This window comes from Podarcis vaucheri (genome assembly GCF_965113315.1).
Source record: "Podarcis vaucheri genome assembly, chromosome: 6".
Taxonomy (NCBI): domain Eukaryota; kingdom Metazoa; phylum Chordata; class Lepidosauria; order Squamata; family Lacertidae; genus Podarcis; species Podarcis vaucheri.
In genome coordinates, this window is record NC_138764.1 from 92,474,046 (window position 1) to 92,493,929 (window position 19,884).

The 19,884-nt window shown below is 47.1% G+C and overlaps 1 protein-coding gene across 1 annotated transcript in view; it reads left to right on the top strand.

Moving 5' to 3' along the window:
• The first annotated feature begins 2,757 nt into the window (after positions 1-2,757).
• RBM38 (RNA binding motif protein 38) overlaps positions 2,758-19,884 on the top strand; it is a 32,924-nt gene continuing 15,797 nt past the window's right edge. Inside the window, exons 1-3 of the mRNA XM_082226449.1 lie at positions 2,758-3,427; positions 7,890-8,013; positions 11,216-11,270. Coding sequence (XP_082082575.1) covers positions 3,260-3,427; positions 7,890-8,013; positions 11,216-11,270 — 347 coding nt within the window. The 5' untranslated portion in view covers positions 2,758-3,259. The remainder of the gene's footprint in view (positions 3,428-7,889; positions 8,014-11,215; positions 11,271-19,884) is intronic.

Here is a 19,884-nt window from a genome sequence, read left to right on the forward strand (position 1 = left end):
GTGCAAAAGCAAAAAAGCAAACAAAACAAAAAACACTTAGTTTCACATATACGATCAAGGCGTCTGAACTGGAGATGACTGACCAGGAACAAAACCTTGGGATTATTGTGGATAGCTCAGTGAAGATAGGGATCCACTGTGTGGAAGCTGTGAAAAGGGGTGAACTCCATGTTACGGATCATTAGGGAAAGGATATTTTAGATCTGGAAAAAGTTCAGAAATAGGCTACCAAAATGAACAAGGAGCTGGAAAAGTAACAACATTTAAATCTTACAGTATATTCTAGGGGGGGAAATAGCTGCAATGGGGCATTAGTAAAGTAAAGGGACCCCTGACCATTAGGTCCAGTCATGGCTGACTCTGGGTTTGCGCGTTCATCTCGCTTTATTGCCCAAGGGAGCCGGCGTTCAGCTTCCGGGTCATGTGGCCACCATGACTAAGCCACTTCTGGCGAACCAGAGCAGCACATGGAAACGCCGTTTACCTTCCCGCTGGAGCGGTACCTATTTATCTACTTGCACTTTGATGTGCTTTTGAACTGCTAGGTTGGCAGGAGCAGGGACCGAGCAATGGGAGCTCACCCCGTCGCGGGGATTCGAACCGCCAACCTTCTGATTGGCAAGTCCTAGGCTCTGTGGTTTAACCCACGCCACCCGTGTCCCATAAGGGGGCATTACAGAGGTGTAAAAGATTGTGTACGGAGTTGAGAAAGTGAATAAAGTGTTTTCCTCCCTCTCTATATACTATATTTACTTACTATATTTAAATCCCATCTTTCTGCCAAGGCACCCAATACCCAGGACCATTCAATGATGCTGAATGTTGGAAAATTCAAGAAAGAACTTCACACAGCACATAGCACGTTGTTAAACTATGGCATTTGCTCCCACAAATTCCCAGCGGCTAACCAAATGCTTCTGGGAATCTTACAAACAGAGCAGGACGGCAACAACCCTCTTCTGCTGCTGGTTTCCCAGAGAGTGGTGTTGTGTGGGTACACTGCTTCTCAACAGGGAGATATCTTTCAGCTATCTCATAACCTAAGTGTTGAATTTAGTGGTTAACTAACAAGTAGATTAAACTTGTATTCTGCAAATCCAACAGAAGCATGGGAGGGGAGAGGTGCACTGATGCGCTCGTCATGAGAAACTACACGTTTGGTGCGTTTGGTGTAACGTACACATAGTTGGTTACTTGGCCAGATCAGTTCTCTGTTCTCTGACAGCCAGTGGGCAAGTGGCTACTAGGAAAACAGCCTTTTCTGTGGTTGCACATCAGCTGAGATGCTCTCCCACAAGTTGACTTACCTGGCCCCTTCTTTGTTGTATCTAAGACCAGGCTTAGCCAAATACTGATGCTTTTCAGACATTGGACTCCAACTCCCACCAACCCCGGCCAGGGCCTGGGGGACTAAAGGTCAGGGATGGCTGTAGCCTAGCAACAACTGGAGGGCCACAGGTACCTCACACTCACTTTAGCCTCTAGGCAAAACATGTTGTTTCAATGGGCTTTGAGAATTTAATTCAGGTGTGTTTATTACGTTGGGCTTAATTTTGATAGGCTTATGTTCACCTTCTGGCAGTACAGTCGTACCTGGGATCCTGAACGCCACAAACCCGGAAGCGAGTGTTCTGGTTTGTGAATGTTCTTTGGAACCCGAACGTCCAGTGTGACTTCTGCAGCTTCCGACTGGCTGCAGGAGCGTCCTGCAACCTATCAGAAGCCTTGCCTTGGTTTCCGAATGTTTTGGAAGTCGAACGGACTTCCAGAACGGATTCTGTTCAACTTCTGAGTTACCACTGTATAATATTTGAATCACTGCTTTTTGTTTGCATCTCCTGTATTCTTTGGCTGCACTGCAAAGGGTTTTGGAATTAAATCTCTAGGATTCTACACTTGATTTTCTGGAATGCTTCTAACTGTGGGAGCATAAGCAGCGACTCGAGTGATAGGCTACAGGTTCTGATTTTGCTCTCAATGCAAGCTAGCCATTTGGAGTGGTGGGATTCTGCCAGCGTGTGGAAAGTTAAAGATGACATACATGAAATGTAGGCAGAGCCAGAATTTTATAGTGGTGAGCCACATTTTGGTTTCCAGCAGCCTTTGTCCAGTTTCCAGACACATGGCTGCATAAGGCACACAATTTGGCAGCCACAAGATTTTGCGCAGAAATTTGGATTGGATGCGATCCAACGATTGGTTAACTGCACCAATCCATAATGCAATGCCATACAGGAGTTTTGGGGCTACTTTGGAATTAAAGACCTTTAGTACTTTTTAAAAAATGTATGTATTAAAAGAGGGCTTGGGAATTTTGTGAGTGTGGGCGCGAATGGGAAGGTGGAATTTAAGTTTTTAAAATCAAAAAGCAATATTCTCCCATAGCATTTCATTCATCTAAGCAGCAATAGGCTCCGGCTCCGGTAGTCCACGGACGCTTCTGCCGAGAGACAGGTCTTGCTACCACGTGCGATCCCGTCTACTCAGAAGTAAGCCTCGCCAACGAGCTCCGCGCGACTCATTCCCAGACCCCACGGGATTGCACGATCAGGCTTCGAAGCGCCTGGAAACTCCGCGTCGCCGTCCTCGTTTTTGCACCGCCCCAACGGACCAGGCGTCGGCGGCGAAGAACTACGAAGCCCAGGGGCCTCTGCGGCCGGCCAGGCTCGACGTTTCCCCCGACCCGGCGGCGGGGAGGCGTGGCTGGAGCCCGGCCTTGGAAGGGGCGGAGAGGGAAGGATGGGTACAAAGGCGCGCGAGCGCTGGGGAGCACTTTCACGCTCCGCGGCTCCAGGCGAGAGGTCGTGCTGCTGCTGCTGCTGCTGCTGCTCGACGGGGCGGGGGGCTGGCAGCGCTTTGGGAAGGCGGAGCGCTCTCCTTGCCCCCTGCCGTCGATGCTGCGGTTGCTTTAGCCGCTGGAGCTGCTGCATGGGGCGCGGAGCTGCTGCTGCTGCTCCTGTGGTCGCTGAGTCGTTGTTGCTCGGGGGAGCGGGCTCCCCTGGTCTTCTCCTCCTTCCTCCTCCTGCTCCTCCTCGCCCGTGGACCGCTCGCTGGGTCGCGCGGTGACCTAGGCGTAGTAGGGCATCTCCTTCCTTCCACCCTGGACGTCTTTCCTCGCGCCTCGTCTCGCCCTTTCCTCCTTTTGGATGCTTATTCCAGCCTCTCCCACTCTCCGCCGCCCTCCTCGTCCTCGTCGCCCTTCTCCTCCTGCTCTCCAAGTAGCAGCTGCGGCCATCGCCGTCGGGGCTGCTCCGGCGCCATGCACACGGTGCAGAAGGACACTACCTTCACGAAGATCTTCGTCGGGGGGCTGCCCTACCACACCACGGACTCCTCGCTGAGGAAGTACTTCGAGGTGTTCGGCGACATCGAGGAAGCCGTCGTCATCACGGACCGGCAGACGGGAAAATCCCGGGGATATGGCTTCGTAAGTGCGGATTTGGGGGCCGGGGGGGGGTCGCTTTTCGGGAAGGGCTGGGAGGGGCTGTTCTGGTCACCTGGCGTCGGGGCACCTCGCCAAAGGACCTCGCCACCCCGCCTCTTGCAGGTCTTGCCAATGAATTCGGAGTAGTCGACACGTCGGGGCGCTCACCTGCAATAGGAGTCTTCCGTTTTCTGCCTGCGTGGAAAGGTTAAAATTTCAGCGGCCGAAAAGGGAGACGGGCCGTGGGGAAAACAGTACAGGATTTTTAGCTCCCTCTTTCTCGAACTTGGTGATCCCTTTGAGCCATAACCAGTCTGTATTGAATGAGATAGTAATAGAATTGTAGAGCTGAAAGGGACCCTGAGGGTCATCTAGTCCAGCGCCCTGCAATGTAGGAATCTCAACTAAAGTATGACAGATGGCCACCCACCCTCTGCTTAAAATCCTCCATGGAAGGAGAGTCCACAACCTCCATTCCACTGTCAAGCAGCTCTTTGTCAGAAAGTTCTTCCTGACGTTTAGTTAGAATCTCCTTTCTTGTAACTTGAATCCATCGGTTTGGGTCCTACCCTCCTCCAGAGTAGGAGGAAACAAGCCTGTTCCCTATGTGACAGCCCTTTCGATGTTTGAAGATGCCTATTGCATCTCCTCTTAATCTCAGGCTAAGCATATCCAGCTCCTTCGACCATTCCTCCTCAGGCTTCGTTTCCAGACTCTAGAGCATGTTGAGTTTGATGCCCCTCTGTTATATAAACTTGCAAGGAAATATGGGGAGGGGGGATTAAGGAGGTGGGGTGCAATTTGATGGCTTAGGGTGGGAGCCCACAGACCTGCAACTGCCTCTTCAGGCTTATGAAACTGGAGGAGCCACATCTAGAGGGACTTCGTTGGTTCCAAAGGTGGTTTGGGAGTCTGGTAGCTTAGCGTTGGGGTGTTATGTGGGTGGAGGGAGCAGAAAGTGGGTAGTCGCTCCTAGGGGAAGAGATGGAAGCGATTGGCTGGGTTCAGAGGATGTTGCTTCTAGAATGGTCCTTGGAGTTGGGGTGTCCAGTTCAAGATTACTGTGCAGAGCTGAAAACTAGGTTCCAAAGGGCTCTTTGCATTGAAGTGAAGTGTTCTGCTTAATTGGAGCTTGCATGTTCTTGTGGGATATGTCACCGTTAACAATAACAGTAAAAACAAGTAGACTCCTTGGAGAGGCATGTAGCTGGGAAGTGGAGACTCTTTTTGGGATTAGATTATCTGCTCAGTGTGTTTCTGGGGAAATGGGGTTTGCTGTAGTATTTGCTGTAGTATTTGCTGTAGTATTTACGGCATCTCTTCCGTGCGTGTGTGTCTTGTGTTGTCTCCCTCATCCTTTCATACTGGGTGTGGGGAGTGGGGTGACTTCCGAAATTGTATCCCATCAAGGAATCCGTTCCAGTGGTTCTACGGTGGTCCTGATCCGTAGGGAATTTGCAGCAGAGTGGCAGAAGTGCCGTGCGGGTCCGCAAGTGGAGGGTGTCTCTTGGAAAAGGAATCAGGCTTAACAGTTGCAGGGGCTATTGCATGAGCAGAGGTTCCTGCAGGTTGCGTTACTTCCTGCTGCTTTCTGACTTCGTGACCTCTAATCGGTATAGAACGGCAACACTTAGCCTGGTACTTTTTCCCTCACCCTGCCAGGTGAAGGGTACTCAACTCTGTGCATGGGGGAAATGGTTTTGTATCCCAGTGTACTGCTGCCCCACTGCCTTTTATCCTTGTTGTATGTTCCCAGTTCACAAAAACCGGGGTGGGAATATTACCCGGTCACGTTCCCCTCCCCCTCTTCCAAATACTCCCACACTGTTCATGCTGTGGTAGATTTGGAGTCTCACATGGGCTCCTTCTTGCATTTCCTGATGTCTTCCAACAGTTTTTCAAAGACAGTTGCTGGGTGAGGAGATGGAGGAAATTGCATCTTCTCTCTGCCTTCTACACTTTTGAAGGGATTGCATGCTAAGTGTAGGAGAGGTGAATAGCAAACTCAGTTCTCCGAATAGGGATATTCACACAGCCAAAACAGCAACACACACACACACGGTGTTGGCAAGTTGCGGAGAATCCAAAGGTTTGCAGAAGTGCAGAAAAGAAAATTTAAACGTGCATGCACACACACAATTTTTGGGGTGGGTGGGGGAGGAATAGCCTCTCTAGAACAGCTCAGTAAGGACTGAACATCTATTGGGTGGGTGTGGAAAAAGGCATGGCTGACCAGAACTGATGAGGAGCACCTTGTGCTGCAACATTTTGTTGCAGGCGCCGCTTAAGTAGAAGTTCCTTAACTTGCTGCTGCCTCAAAATGCAGGGATAGCTTTAAAAGGGGATTGGACAAATTCATAGAGGTACGGAGAAGTACCAGTCATGGTGGCTGTACGCTATCTCCATAGCACCGCCCACGTCCCTAAACCATTGAGCCTCTTGGGCTTACTGATTGGAAGATTGGTGGTTCGAATCCGCTCAATGGGGTGAGCTCCTGTTGCTCTGTCCCAGCTTCTGCCCACCTGGCAGTTCTGAAGCACGCCAGTGCAAGTAGATAAATAGGTACCACTGTGACAGGTAAACGGCATTTCTGTGCGCTCTGGCTTCCGTCACGGTGTCCCATTGTGCCAGAAGCGGTTTTGTCATGCTGGCCACATGACCCGGAAAGCTGTCTGTGGACGAACGCCAGCTCCCTCGGCCTGAAAGCAAGATGAGCGCTGCACCCCATAGTCACCTTTGACTGGATTTAACTGTCCAGGAGTCCTTTACCTTTTACCTCTGCTATCTCCAGGATCAGAGGTGGGTTGCCTCTGAATGCTGCTTGTGGTGGAGAGTACAGTTGCCCTGCAGTCCTGCTTGTGAGCTTCCCAGAGGCATCTGATGGGCTGCTTTGAGAAATTGTCTTACATTAGGGACATGGGAAGCTGCCTAGTTGATCCCTCTTGCCCATTCTACACAGGCTGGCATCTGTTCTCACAAGCTCTTCAGCAGATGCTTTCGTAGTCTTACCCAGAGAAGCTGAGGATTGCGCCTAGGATCTCTTACCGTTTCCTTTCCCAGGTTCTTAAATTTCTTCTTAAAGAGGATTCTTGTTGGAAGCGACAGGAGGCTTTCTCTAACCAATAATTGACCTTGCACTTCATTGTTGGGCATCTTGAGGATGCATCTCAGCAGGACGTTTTCACCACTGCCTCCCAGCTGCTTTGCATTTTTATCATTAGAATAAAAAGTCAATGTGCAGCCCAGGAATGATTTTATGCAGTGCATTCTTAGCATTATGTCAAAGCCGAGACAACTGTGGTCAGTCTTAGCTATGGTTTATGGTAACAAGCCAGATTCAGATATGGTTTATGAAGTTGACTTGTTGCAATAAACCACAGTTAAGACTAACCACAGTTTACGGGGTTGTGCCTAATGTTAAATCGCCGTTGAAAATGGAAGCAAAGAGCTTCGGATCTCGGTACCTGCACTCGAGAGTTTAGTGTGGGGAGCTGACAAACCCAAGGTTCTTTCATGTAACACTAAGCCATAGTTTAGTGTTGCATCCCAACCATGATAATTATTTCCAGTTACGTAGGAATGTCACATTTAGCTGGAGCCTTTAAAATAGAATTTGCATGATCTACATATACGAAGCATGTTCATTTTCCCCTGGAGACAACGTTGCGTTTAGCAGTTTTGTCGTGCATTGAAACAAACCCTACAGACTTGTTAACGGTGTTCAGACAGGAGTGTCTCCTGCCTTCTCAAGCTTCAGTAATGCAATTCCACACTTTCAAAAAGGGGAAGCTGTTCATTTCTGTGCCGTTCTTGCTGCTGGCTAGGTGGGGCTGCGCTGCTTGGGTTTCTGTTTGCTTTGTGGTGAGAAGAAAAGGGAAAGCTACCACCTGATATTTCCTTCCAGTGCCAAAAGGAGAGGGGGGCGCAATGTGTTGTTGTTTTTAAAAAAAGAGGAAACAGAAATAGTAGCTACTCTGAACTTATCTGCCTGCAGTTTATAGCATTCTCCCTTGAGTGCTCTTTTGATTTGGGATGCTTCCATCTACTGCTGGCTTTTCCATTGTAAATCACGTTCTGAAGGGCAAACTTTACAGTGCTTGGAAGGTACTTCAGCCATAAAGCTGCCTCCGTGAGTGTACCGGAGTTCAAGGGATCTTGAATCTTAAAACGGCATCTTCGCCTGCCTCCGCCTCTGCTTGGCTGCCTGATGTTCAGCCAGCCTGGTCTTTTTTACTTGTGATGTCAAAACAGGAAACAAAGGGGGATATAGGTGGAGATGATGAGGCTTCCTCTCTCCAGAGCTACATAATGGATTATCCCCTCTTAACAGCTTTTCAAGTGAGATTCAAGGAGAGTTCTTAACTTTCTTGTGTGGAAGTGCTTGCTAGAAAGGAGGGGGAGGAAAAACACCCACTTGGTGTTGTTCCAGGTCTCTTACAAACGCAGTCTGCCTGCTTCTTTCCAGGTGACCATGGCTGACAGATCTGCGGCCGAAAGGGCTTGCAAGGATCCCAACCCCATCATTGACGGCCGGAAAGCAAACGTCAACCTTGCCTATCTGGGAGCAAAACCAAGGAGTATTCAAACTGGTGAGACAAACTGCCCCCACTCCCCTCTCTCTCCTCTCTCTCTCTCTTTATAAATTGGCTCAATATCTTTCTGGGTTTGAATAGGACAATAAAAATAAAGCTGTGTGTTTTCTGCACCCAGGAAGCTCATTCCGCCATCCAAATAAACTCTGCATGCTGAGCTTATTTTGTGCGATTTGTTTCTGCTGCCAAGAATGGAGTTTTCAACGCCACTGACAATCTCTTGGCAAGTGCTGCAGGAGCTGGAGCAGAGAGACCATGCAACTATGCATGCTCCAGTTCCCAAGGAACAGGGATCGTGTGTTTTTTGGACAGTCGTGGTCAAGTGACATGTGCAGGCCCTCCCCTTCTTGTGTATGCATTTCCCTTTCCTGGTTTGTTCTAACCCTAGTTTACCATGATGTCCACATCTGGCAAACTGTGGCTGAGGCTAAATAATAATAATAATAATAATAATAATAATAATAATAATAATAATTTTTATTTTATTTATACCCCGCCCATTTGGCTGGGTTTGGGCAGCTTCCAACAAAATATTAAAATACAGTAGTCCATCAAACATTAAAAGCTTCCCTGAACAGGGCTGCCTTCAGATGTCTTCTGAAAGTCTGGTAGTTGTTGTTCTCTTTGACATCTGGTGGGAGGGCGTTCCACAGGGCGGGTGCCACTACCGAGAAGGCCCTCTGCCTGCTTCCCTGTAACTTGGCTTCTACTAGCGAGGGAACCGCCAGAAGGCCCTCAGTGTTGGACCTCAGTGTCCAGGTAGAATGATGGAGGTGGAGACACACTTTCTACAGAAGAAAGTGGGGGATGAAATTGGTATATAAGGAGCATATGGTATGCTCAAACTTGCAGTGTACAGTGGTACCTTGGTTTACAACCATAATCCGTTCCGGAGGTCCGTTTGTAAACCAAAACAGGTTGTAACCCAAGGCACGCTTTCGCCAATGGGGCCTCCAAATTTTTTTTGTTCATAATCCCCCCCCCAAAGGGTTGTAATCCAAAAAAAAAAAGATTGCAAACTGGGACACGCACTTCTGGGTTTGACGTGTTTGTAATCCAAAACGTATGCAAACCAAGGTACCCCTGCACTCTGGTTGTCAGACCAGGTGATTGGCCTCTGTGACATCCAAATTGAGCCATTATAAGGCAAATCTTTAGAACATCTGTGTTTAGCTCAAAGCTTACAGTAAACAGAGGTTGGGGTGTGTGGGGTTTTCTTTGTTGAAAAAATATAGTTCAAGAAAAATCATAGGTGTCTTTCTGTAGCTTGCTGGCTCACTTGAACCATCATAGATGCCTCTGGTCTTCTTATTGCTCTCCTTTGAAAAGTTCTGCATGCTTTTGAGGACAGGCAACTACAGCTGAAGCCCTGGATTCCTTCATTTGTGTTTTTAGTCAACTCCAGAAACTGTAGGCCGTGCAATATAGCCATTTGATGTTGTGACCCGAGAGCCTTGCAGATTCAAAGAAAGAAAAACAGACAAATTATCTTAAACATGACAATGTATATATATCTTGAGTTTCTGAGCATGCACTGGAGAATAAATGTGCTGGAAGCAAAGAAGGGGAAGATGGGGAACTTTGCCTCCAAGCATTAGTATAGTTGGCTTGAGATTGTATATAATCTGCAGCCAACTGTTCACAACTTCAGTAAACTTTGTGTGTGTTGGAGAATGGTTACAGATTGAAGCAGAGGCGAATGTCTGAGACCAAGGGGACAGGTTGACAGCAATATGGCAGGTGCAGCAGTCTAGGGAGAAGGCAGAATTATACGAACTCGGAAAAGGATGCTGTGAAAGGGAGATGGAAGCATTTTACCACTAAGGAAGCAAAAAAGAGAAGATGGCAAATGGACACGACAATGGGCCCAAGTAAGGAGGGGCCCTGTTAATGAAAGTCAAAATAAATTGTAGATGCTTTAATAAATTAAAGTGGAGCTTTGAACACAAACATGAGTCAAGTGGAAGACTAGCTGTCTAGAGACAAGTTTGAGACTTGGAATTAATAGAATGTAGCAGAGTGCGGGTGATAGAAGAGTATATTATATTAACAGTATATTAAAAACTGGGAAAATTAAATAGTGGGGAACTTGCTTGTGTAGTTATACAAGCATCCCATGATGGTGGTGGTGGTGTGGGGGGGGGGAGTGGGAAGTTGACACGACACATTTTTAGAAGTTTATTAAAACAGCTAATAGAATACATTGCAGTCATCTGGTTCAAAAATAATACCAAACCATAGTTTGACATAACATGAGGCCGTGAACAAACCTTGTTCTCCTTCTCTCCTCTCATCCGCTCCAATTCAGTAAGTTGCTTCCTGTGTAGTACAAACGTAGTCTGCAGTTAGAATCCAAACCAGCAAACCGGTTTGTACTTGCCTTGAAAAACATGCCCAAACCATAGTTTGCAATCATGGTTTGGAGGGACATGCAAACCATAGTTTGCTAGTTTGTATGTAACTGCAAACTATGACTTGTGCTATATGAAGTAGTTGCACATGGGAGTGGATGAAGTGTTGAGAGGTCTGGAAACACAACTAGTTTTAATGTCAAGGCAATAATAATAATAATAATAATAATAATAATAATAATAATAATAATATATCCTGCCCAATTCCTTCTCTATTCACCTAGTGTTGGTTAAAACAGTGTTTCCCAACCAGGGGTCCCCCCAGGATATTTCAAGGGAGCCACAGGAAGGAAACAATGTCTGAAGGGGGCCATGGTCAGAAAAAGGTTGGGAAACACTGGGCTAAAATACACATTCTGAAATGTGCTAATATACAGTACAGGAGAAACTGGCCAGTTCAAGTTAAGTCGCCAACTGTTGGTAACAATTCAGAGCAGAGTTAGAGAGGTGCCTGAGGACAGGATAATGTTTCCAGCACTCCACAAAAGCTTATGCTGTATTTGTTAGCCTTAAAGGTGCCACAAAACCGCTTGCTGCAACAGACTTCACAAGACTACTCTCCGGAATTCATCAGATAATGTTGTCATAGAGAAAGTAAACACAAAAATTGTTTGTACTAAAGAGTAAGGATTAAGATAGCTACGATGCATGAAGCAAAACTGTAAATCCCACTGCAGACAGCGGCACTTAGCTCTGAGCAAGCAGGCCTAGGCACAATCTGCACTTCTGAATACACGATAACGTTGCACAGCCGGATCTAATACTGCGTTTTGCAAACATTTTTCTAGGTTTCACCTTAGGGGTGCAGCAGCTACATCCAGCTCTCATCCAGAGACCTTATGGGTAAGTGGAATTCTGTTGCTTCTTATAAATTTCATTAGCGACTTAAAGATAATACTAGCAAATCGTCTTGAAGAAGGGAAGTAAACTCCTATGTTGCGGCAAAATCTCCTGGAAATCTAAGGCAAACTTTCTTAATCTTTGTGTTTGGATCACCCCTTTTGGTTTATTTTCATGGGCGTTGCATTCGCCATCAGCAAATTATAATCTTTGGAAACGGCCCTCTTTCCTTGGGTTGCACATGAAGGGACTCAGCAGAGCCTTTCTTCTCCCTTAAATTTCAACCTCCCCGCTCCACCTCTCAGGGTGCCCCAGAGTTGTTCAGGAGAAGGGAGGTGTGTGCGCAGCACCCGTGACCCTCAAGCGGTCTCCCTTTGCTTGATCTTCTGACGTGAGCTTGTGTGCTGGAGGGTGACAGAGGAAGATACGACTACAGTGTCCTTCTGCGGACCGTGGCCACAATTATGTTACCTGCTCTACTGATGGGTACACAAAACTCTTGAGAATACAGTGCTACCTTGGTTCTTGAACTTAATCCATTCCAAAAGCCCGTTTGACACCCAAAACTGTTATAAAATCAAGCCGTGGCTTCTGATTGGCTGCAGAAGCTTCCAAAAAACATTCACAAACCGGAACACTTCCGGGTTTGCAGCGTTCAGGAGCCGATTTGTTCAGGAGCCAAGCTGTTTCAGTACCAAGGTACCGCTGTATCCCATTTCTTCAGTCCCTATCTGAAGAGTCGGAAGCCGTTCCATAGTACGTTTCTCCAATCTTTAATTCCCCCATGGGATACGTCGCACTGGGAAGTTCTCCTGCACAGGCTCTGCTGAAATAAATGGGGGCTGTGCAGGAGCATGGCATTTCTGGGTTTGTGACTGCCCTCATGCTGGATAAACTTCGTACAACCTAAGCAAGGTCTTTTTTTTTGTTTGTGGGTTTTTATTTTTGCATAGCGTTAATTTGAATTTGCTGCATGTAGTTGCCTCATTGCTTTGTGCTCTCTGTAACAGTCCTGGCTCAGAAGACAAGCTGCAAAGTCTTAATAGTCAATGAAAGGAACATTAGGTCAGAAATTGATTCTGGACAGATGTTATACGGGGCTTGAGGAGCCTACAGAAGCAAGCCATTGTCTGCTGTTTTCAATAGCATATCCCATTCCTCCCCGGTCCAGAACATCCTCTTTTTATGCATCTAATAGGATCTGGCAGCTGCTCTGGAAAAGACAAGTGTGCTGCTAGAGAACAATAGCAACTGTCATACTACCTTCATTTAACTGTTTAATGATTGATGCCATTCCTTTTTCTTTTTTTCAGCACTGTGTTTTTCAGAAAGTGCATGTTGGGTGCTGTGTGTGTGTGTGTGTGTGTGTGTGTGTGTGACCTTGGGAAGGCTTCTGGTTTTATGGGACAACGCATTGTCTTTTTTTCTTTGCCAAGAATAATTAATATTTAATCTTTTTTCCCCTGTCCTCTGCAAATCTGATCCTTTTTTTCCAAACCTCCCCACCCCCACAAGGAAGCCTTCCTGCTCTGGGTTTTGCCAACTGCATTGATGTTACAGATTTATTGGTGTGAGAGGTTGTGTTGTCACAATAGCGACTTCACCACCTCTGTGTGTGTTGTTGAAACAAATTGCTTTTTTCACATTCAAATGCCCGTTTTGGGTGCACAAGTGTAGGGCGCTGCCTTCAAATAAGGAATATTTGCTCTTGTTCTTAATAGCTCAGGGGGAAAAAGAGCATTGGGTTGTGTGTTTGTTTCTACTTTTTCTTTAAGGCTCGGTTCGGGGAGGGGGTTGTTGAGGATGGTGATAGCATGAACCCTGTTGAATTCAGCATGGCGTTTTCTGCAGCTCCGCTGCTGAAGCATTTCCCGACTGCAGTCACCTGCAGATGGCCTAGATGTGCATTCGCAGAACTGATCTGAGAAGTAGACTCTACTCAGCTTCCCCACCACACTCTCCGAATACTGAATTTTGCCGTCATGTAAATCTGCACTTAAAATAAGGAGGAATTTTCCACTGTTTGCTAGGTGCTCTGTGGAAAAGAGAAATGGCTCTGTGCCAGTTTGGAGAACTCGGACCCAACCATAGCTCCCTAGAAGTTAGTGAGCTGCGTCTCTTTTCTCTGACCAGTGGCCGTGTTAGCTGGGGATGACGTAGGTTGTGGTCCAAAAACATGGGGCAGCAATGGATGGGTATAGCCAGAATGAATTATAGAATGGGTAGCGTAATAAGAGGGACGCGGGTGGCGCTGTGGGTTAAACCACAGAGCCTAGAACTTGCCGATCAGAAGGTCGGCAGTTCAAATCCCCGCAACAGCGTGAGCTCCCGTTGCTCGGTCCCTGCTCCTGCCAACCTAGCAGTTGGAAAGCACGTCAAAGTGCAAGTAGATAAATAGGTACCGCTCCGGCGGGAAGGTAAACGGTGTTTTCGTGTGCTGCTCTGGTTCGCCAGAAGCGGCTTAGTCATGCTGGCCACATGACCCGGAAGCTGTACGCCGGCTCCCTAGGCCAATAAAGCGGGATGAGCGCTGCAACCCCAGAGTTGGCCATGACTGGACCTAATGGTCAGGGGTCCCTTTACCTTTACCTATCGTAATAAGAGGAGGAAACGTATGTCAAATTAGTCTTAATCTTCTAATTGACTTATCAAACAAGGAGGCTAGAAACTGACCCTTGCCATCATTGCACATGTCTGTGTACTCAGTGCATATAAGTGAAGAGGTCTACAGTCTACATTCATCCTGACCGTTCAATCAGACCTCCACGTACAGGAGCAGTATACCTTGGAATGCCTTATGCTAGGCACAGACATGGGATGGTTGTTGCCTTTATGCCTACCTTGTGAGCTTCTGGATGCCTCCACTTGGAAACAGAAGGCTAGGCTAGATGGACCAGATTTCCTCGTATCTGTGCAAAATGTGGGGATATCTGTGTACATTTAGCTTCAGCTATGTATGCGGGAAAGCTGGTGTGTAGGTGAAAGCTTTTTCCAACTCTTGTGTGCTTTGTCTTCATGCACTATGGAATATGGGACTCTTCATGCATGTGTGCCTTGCAATCTAAGCAGTCAGCGTTCCAGTTCTTGGGCATCGGGTTTTGTCAGCCGAGAAACCACTGGGGTTGCATGCGGTGTATATATGGCAATGAATGTCAGAAATTATTTGTTGGTTGCCAAGAGACGGGAACTGGGAGGCCAAGAGAGGCAGGGAAGCAGGGAGAGAGATATGCATGCCTATATCTTGTTTGTAAGCATCACTAAACAAGAATTTTGCTGCATTCTGCTCCAGCAGTGATTCAATTGTGGGAGATGGAAGCTGGCAAGACGGAGAGACATTTGCCCAAGTGATCTTGGTTAGCACTGTAGCCTTGCTCCTAAACAGAGTGTTGGGAGTTCTCCTGGGCAACACATGTTTGGCAGCTGCCTCTATTATTGTCCTGCTGGAACAATAGGCAAAGAAAGTTTCAGTGCTGGATCCAGCATTCTTTGAGCACCCAAGGCTTCAGACGCCTTTGGAAGGAAGAACTAACGTGGCAGTGTTTGTGGCCCCTGATATTTTCTAGGAGTGGTTCAAACTTGATCTGTTACAAGCTGTGCCCTGGAGTGTTACATCCTCGGACTTCATTGTGTGTGGAGGCGATGGGGGACGGACGGACAGGATCCAGTGCAACTGAAATAGTACGGCTTAAATCTCTTTTGTGGCTCAGTATCCAACATGTCAGGGATGCAGGTGGCGCTGTGGGTTAAACCACAGAGCCTAGGACTTGCCGATCAGAAGGTCGGCGGTTCGAATCCCCGCCACGGGGTGAGCTCCCATTGCTTGGTCCCTGCTCCTGCCAAGCTAGCAGTTTGAAAGCATATCAAACTGCAAGTAGATAAATAGGTACCACTCTGGCGGGAATGTAAACGGCGTTTCCGTGCGCTGCTCTGGTTCACCAGAAGCGGCTTTGTCATGCTGGCCACATGACCCGGAAACTGTACGCTGGCTCCCTCAGCCAATAAAGCGAGATGAGCGCTGCAACCCCAGAGTCGGTCACGACTGGACCTAATGGTCAGGGGTCCCTTTACCTTTACCTTATCCAACATGTCAAGTTCTTGGGCCGTGTACACACCATGGGCAGAAGTGCAGAAGCCCTGCGTAAGGACTTCCCCTTGCGGAATGGGGCTTTCCCCCTTATCCCCTTTTGACCCCCAACATAGCTCAAGGAGGAATTGGGGGGGGGACAGCATACAGCAGGGGGAGGAAAGCTGGGGATTGTTCTTTCTGTTGAACTGCATCGATTGTGCGGACGGAATGTTTGTAATAGTGTGACACTAAATTCCACCTCGTACATTAAATAATAATAATCCTGAGAGCTGTACTTAGTTGAAAGTTCTTGGAATCATAGATCTGAGGGGGAGATTGCAGTTCCAAGGATTCTGAGCGGGTGGGTGTGCTTTAAATGCATGGTGTGTACGAAGACTGGTTTTAGGGCTTCACGGGAAAGGTTTTGACCAGAGCAACTCGCTGGATTTCTTCCCTGGCAGAAATGCTCGTGGCAATTCATTTATTACTTTCGGAGACGTTCCTGGGGGGTGGTTGAGGGAAATGTTGTTGCGGTAACCACAGACAACAGACCCTGCAGTTAGCAGTGTTGAAATTTTTATTGCAGGTCTCATGAGAACTAGAAGTTCTCTCTTTGAAGTGCAGCAGATGTGAAATTTCTCTCTCTGCCTGTAGTCAGGAAAAGAGATTGAAAAAAAAAAGTTGGGGACAGGGCCTAGCTGTGTGGCAAGCCACCTGCTTCGCAAGCAGGAAGGTCCTAGGTTCAAATTCTGCCACCTCCGGTTAAAAGGAATCCAACGTAGCCTGACCCCCTCTCTCTGAAACCCTAGAGTGTCGCTTCCAGTTGGAATAGCAGTGGAAGACAAATAGTAGACAAATCGTTGGACTTGGTATTAAGGCAGCTGCTCGTATTCCAGTCTACTGGATTGTAGAGAAGAGCTTGAGGATGGGAGGGTTGTCTGGAAAGTTAAAGCAAATGGAACAACAGAGTGACTTTTCTCCTAGAGTGTCTTACAATGAGACACGTAGAGCTGCCAAATCTTTTAAAAGATTGTTCATGTTGTAATTTCAAGTTGTTGAGAGGTCTGGTTGTTCGTGTGGTTTAATGCTAACAGGGAGAGTTCCTAAATGGGTGCTGTTACCTACAGAGTACTTCCTGGACATGTGATAGATGCTGGTCTGTTTCGAATCCTTGCCTGATATTATTTGAGTGGGTGGGTCTTATGTAGACAGTGTTATGAACTTAGGCACAGGGGTACCTCGGGTTACATACTCTTCAGGTTACATACGCTTCAGGTTACAGACTCCGCTAACCCAGAAATAGTACCTCGGGTTAAGAACTTTGCTTCAGGATGAGAACAGAAATCATGCTCCAACGGTGCGGCAGCAGCAGGAGGCCCCATTAGCTAAAGTGGTGCTTCAGGTTAAGAACAGTTTCAGGTTAAGAACGGACCTCCAGAACAAATTAAGTACGTAACCTGAGGTACCAGTGTATATAAGCTAGGCGCCAAATGGCACCTTAAACCTAGGTTACGGTTGCCACAACAGAATGTCTATTCACCAGGGGGTTGGACTGGATGACCCCTGAGGTCCCTTACAGTGCTATGATTCTACGATCTTGGCTACATAGCTTGACCGTAGCTTGCCCTTAAAACAATTCACTTGTCCCAATATGCAAAGAGAAACACACACAGTGGAAATGGAAATAGTATTAACTATGGACTAAGGCAGAAGTTTCTAAACTGCTAGTTGCCAACCCAGAAATCTCCACGTAGTTGCAACTGGACCCATGCCAGTGCCTGGCTAATTTCTAAGACTGTAGGTAGGCGCCCATGTATGTGGGGAACTGAACCATGCGACTCTTCCTGCCTCACCCCTTTGAGGGGGAAGAATCCTATGATACACATGTAATACAGTTGTCCACATGTACATGCTGCAAGTCAGGTGTGATTTAGGATGCTTGGGTATTTCCCTCCATTACCACACCAGAATCTGTAGTAAACATCTGGACCAGTCAATAATAATAATAATAATAATAATAATAATAATAATAATAATAATAATATATTATTTATACCCCACCCATCTGGTTGGGTTTCCCAGACACTCTGGGCAGCTTCCATCAGAATATTAAAATTCAGTAGTCTATTAAACATTAAAAGCTTCCCTAAACAGTTGAGTTACTACCCCTCTGTAGAGGATCACTTGGCTACCCATCACACCATAAGGCCTGTAACAGTGTCCTGATTCCTCTTCCCTCGTACTCTGAGCAAAGCTTCTCCTGGAAGGAGGAACTTCATGGAGCGGGAACAGATTCCTTTCTATAGCTTTTTTTTTTTGTGGTGGAAAGTACAGATTTCGGCACATATTGGTTCTTCGCAGCCAGCGTGGTATGGGTTCAGCTTGTACTTTCTGAGTCTCTATATATTAGTACCAAATGTAACACACATACATCTCCCCTCAAAATTCCTGCATATGGAGACGTTTGGCTGGGACTTAGAGTGCTCTTGTAGGTAGGCCTTTTGAACTCAGATTGAGAAACCGGAGTTTAAATTCCCAACTGGAGACAACATGTTCTATAGAGAGAGTCTGGCTACAAAAAAATCCTCCTCCGATCTGGTGCCCTCCCAGTGTTTTAGGGAGCCATTCCAATCTGAGAGCCAGTGTGGTGTAGTGGTTAAGAGCAGTAGTCTCGTAATCTGGGGAACCGGGTTCGCGTCTCCGCTCCTCCACATGCAGCTGCTGGGTGACCTTGGGCCAGTCACACTTCTCTGAAGTCTCTCAGCCCCACTCACCTCACAGAGTGTTTGTTGTGGGGGAGGAAGGGAAAGGAGAATGTTAGCCGCTTTGAGACTCCTGAAGGGGAGTGAAAGGCGGGATATCAAATCCAAACTCTTCTTCTTCTTCTTCTTCTTCTCATAATCCGAAACATCCGGAGGGCACCAGCTTGCAGAAGGCTACCAGGCAACCTCACCAAGAGCGTTTCACTCTCTTGTAGTCTTAGCCATAGGGCTGTTGAGAGGATTACAAGGATGCCGCAGGCTCGTTTAGGCCACCGATACAGGCGTAAAGAAATACAGTGGACAATGGCAAACGTAGCGAAAGTTGCCATGAACAATAAGTGAACCATAAATCATATTAAGATCTTAAATAAAGATGCAAAAATTAATATCAATAACAGCAACAACCCCCCCTCCGACCCCCCCCAAACAATACTGCAGCCCAAGTGTCTTTTCAGCAGCCTCAGCTTTTGTAGCTGGAGTCAACCAGGGCCCTGTTTTCCCAGAATAGCTAGAAGGGTAGGACTCGAACCAGTGGCTTCAAGTTACAAGAAAGGAGATTCCAACTAAACACGAGGGAAAGCTTTCTGATGGTAAGAACTGTTTGACAGTGGAACAGACTCCCTCAGAAGGTGAACTCTCCTTCCCTGGAGGTTTTTAAGCAGAAGTTGGATGGCCATCTGTTATGGATGCTTTAGCTGAGATTCCTGCATTGCAGCGGGTCAGACTAGATGACCCTTGGGGTCCCTTCCAACTCTCTGATTCTATGAAAAATGCCTATAAGACAGGGAACAGGTCTTCCCGGACTCAAAGCCAAGATGGTATACCTCGTCCCTGACATTTCTGTGCCTTATCCAGACTCCCAGTGTCGTGGGAGGAAATCTAAGCACAGTTCATCTTCCTTCGATTCCTATCTTAAATCAAACAAACAGAACTCGGTTTCTAATTTTTGTGGCTCCCTGGCGTGTTAACGCTTGGGGTTTTTTAGCATTTTGCTTGATCAGCACTAGCCTTGGCCATTGGAGCTGGTAGAATTCAGGCTTGGTGAGGAATCCTCCTTGTATGACAATGGCAATGCTCACATGGTGGAGAGGGCAGGGAGCTGGTTGAAGAAAGCAAACCTGAATTAAGTCTTGCTGCTGCATTCTGGGGTTTTTTCTTTCTTTCAGTCATGCAGGCATTTAGTTTCTGGGCCAAATTCAGAGTTCAGCGGCAATATTCAGGACATTGCAGGAAAGAGCTGCAAGTAAGGTGAAGGGGACTAACTTACTGGTAATTTAAGCTGCTTCTCTGTAAAGCAAAGAAAATACAGTGGTACCTCGCAAGACGAATGCCTTGCAAGACGAAAAACGCGCAAGACGAAAGAGTTTTCCGTTTTTTGAGTCGTTCCGCAAGACAAAACGTCTTGCGAGTTTGTTTCCTTTTTCTTAAAGCCGCTAAGCCGTTAATAGCCGCTAAGCCGCTAATAGCCGTGCTTCGCAAGACGAAAAAACCGCAAGACGAAGAGACTCGCGGAACGGATTAATTTCGTCTTGCGAGGCACCACTGTAAAAAGGTCATTAGGTGACTATCTGTTGGCTTAGCTCAGCATAAGATGGAAGGAACCTGAGGTCAGAGGAAGGAGGCCAGGATAACTTAAAAGGGATATCGTTTGTTCTATCACAGCAGTTTTTCTTCACTGTGAAATATCCTCCTGAAGGATGCTTGCAGTGGTGAGGAGGAACCTTGGGCCATTAATAGCTACAGAATCCTATGAAAATGAGTTTCAGGCGATTTAAGGCCGGCCGCTTCA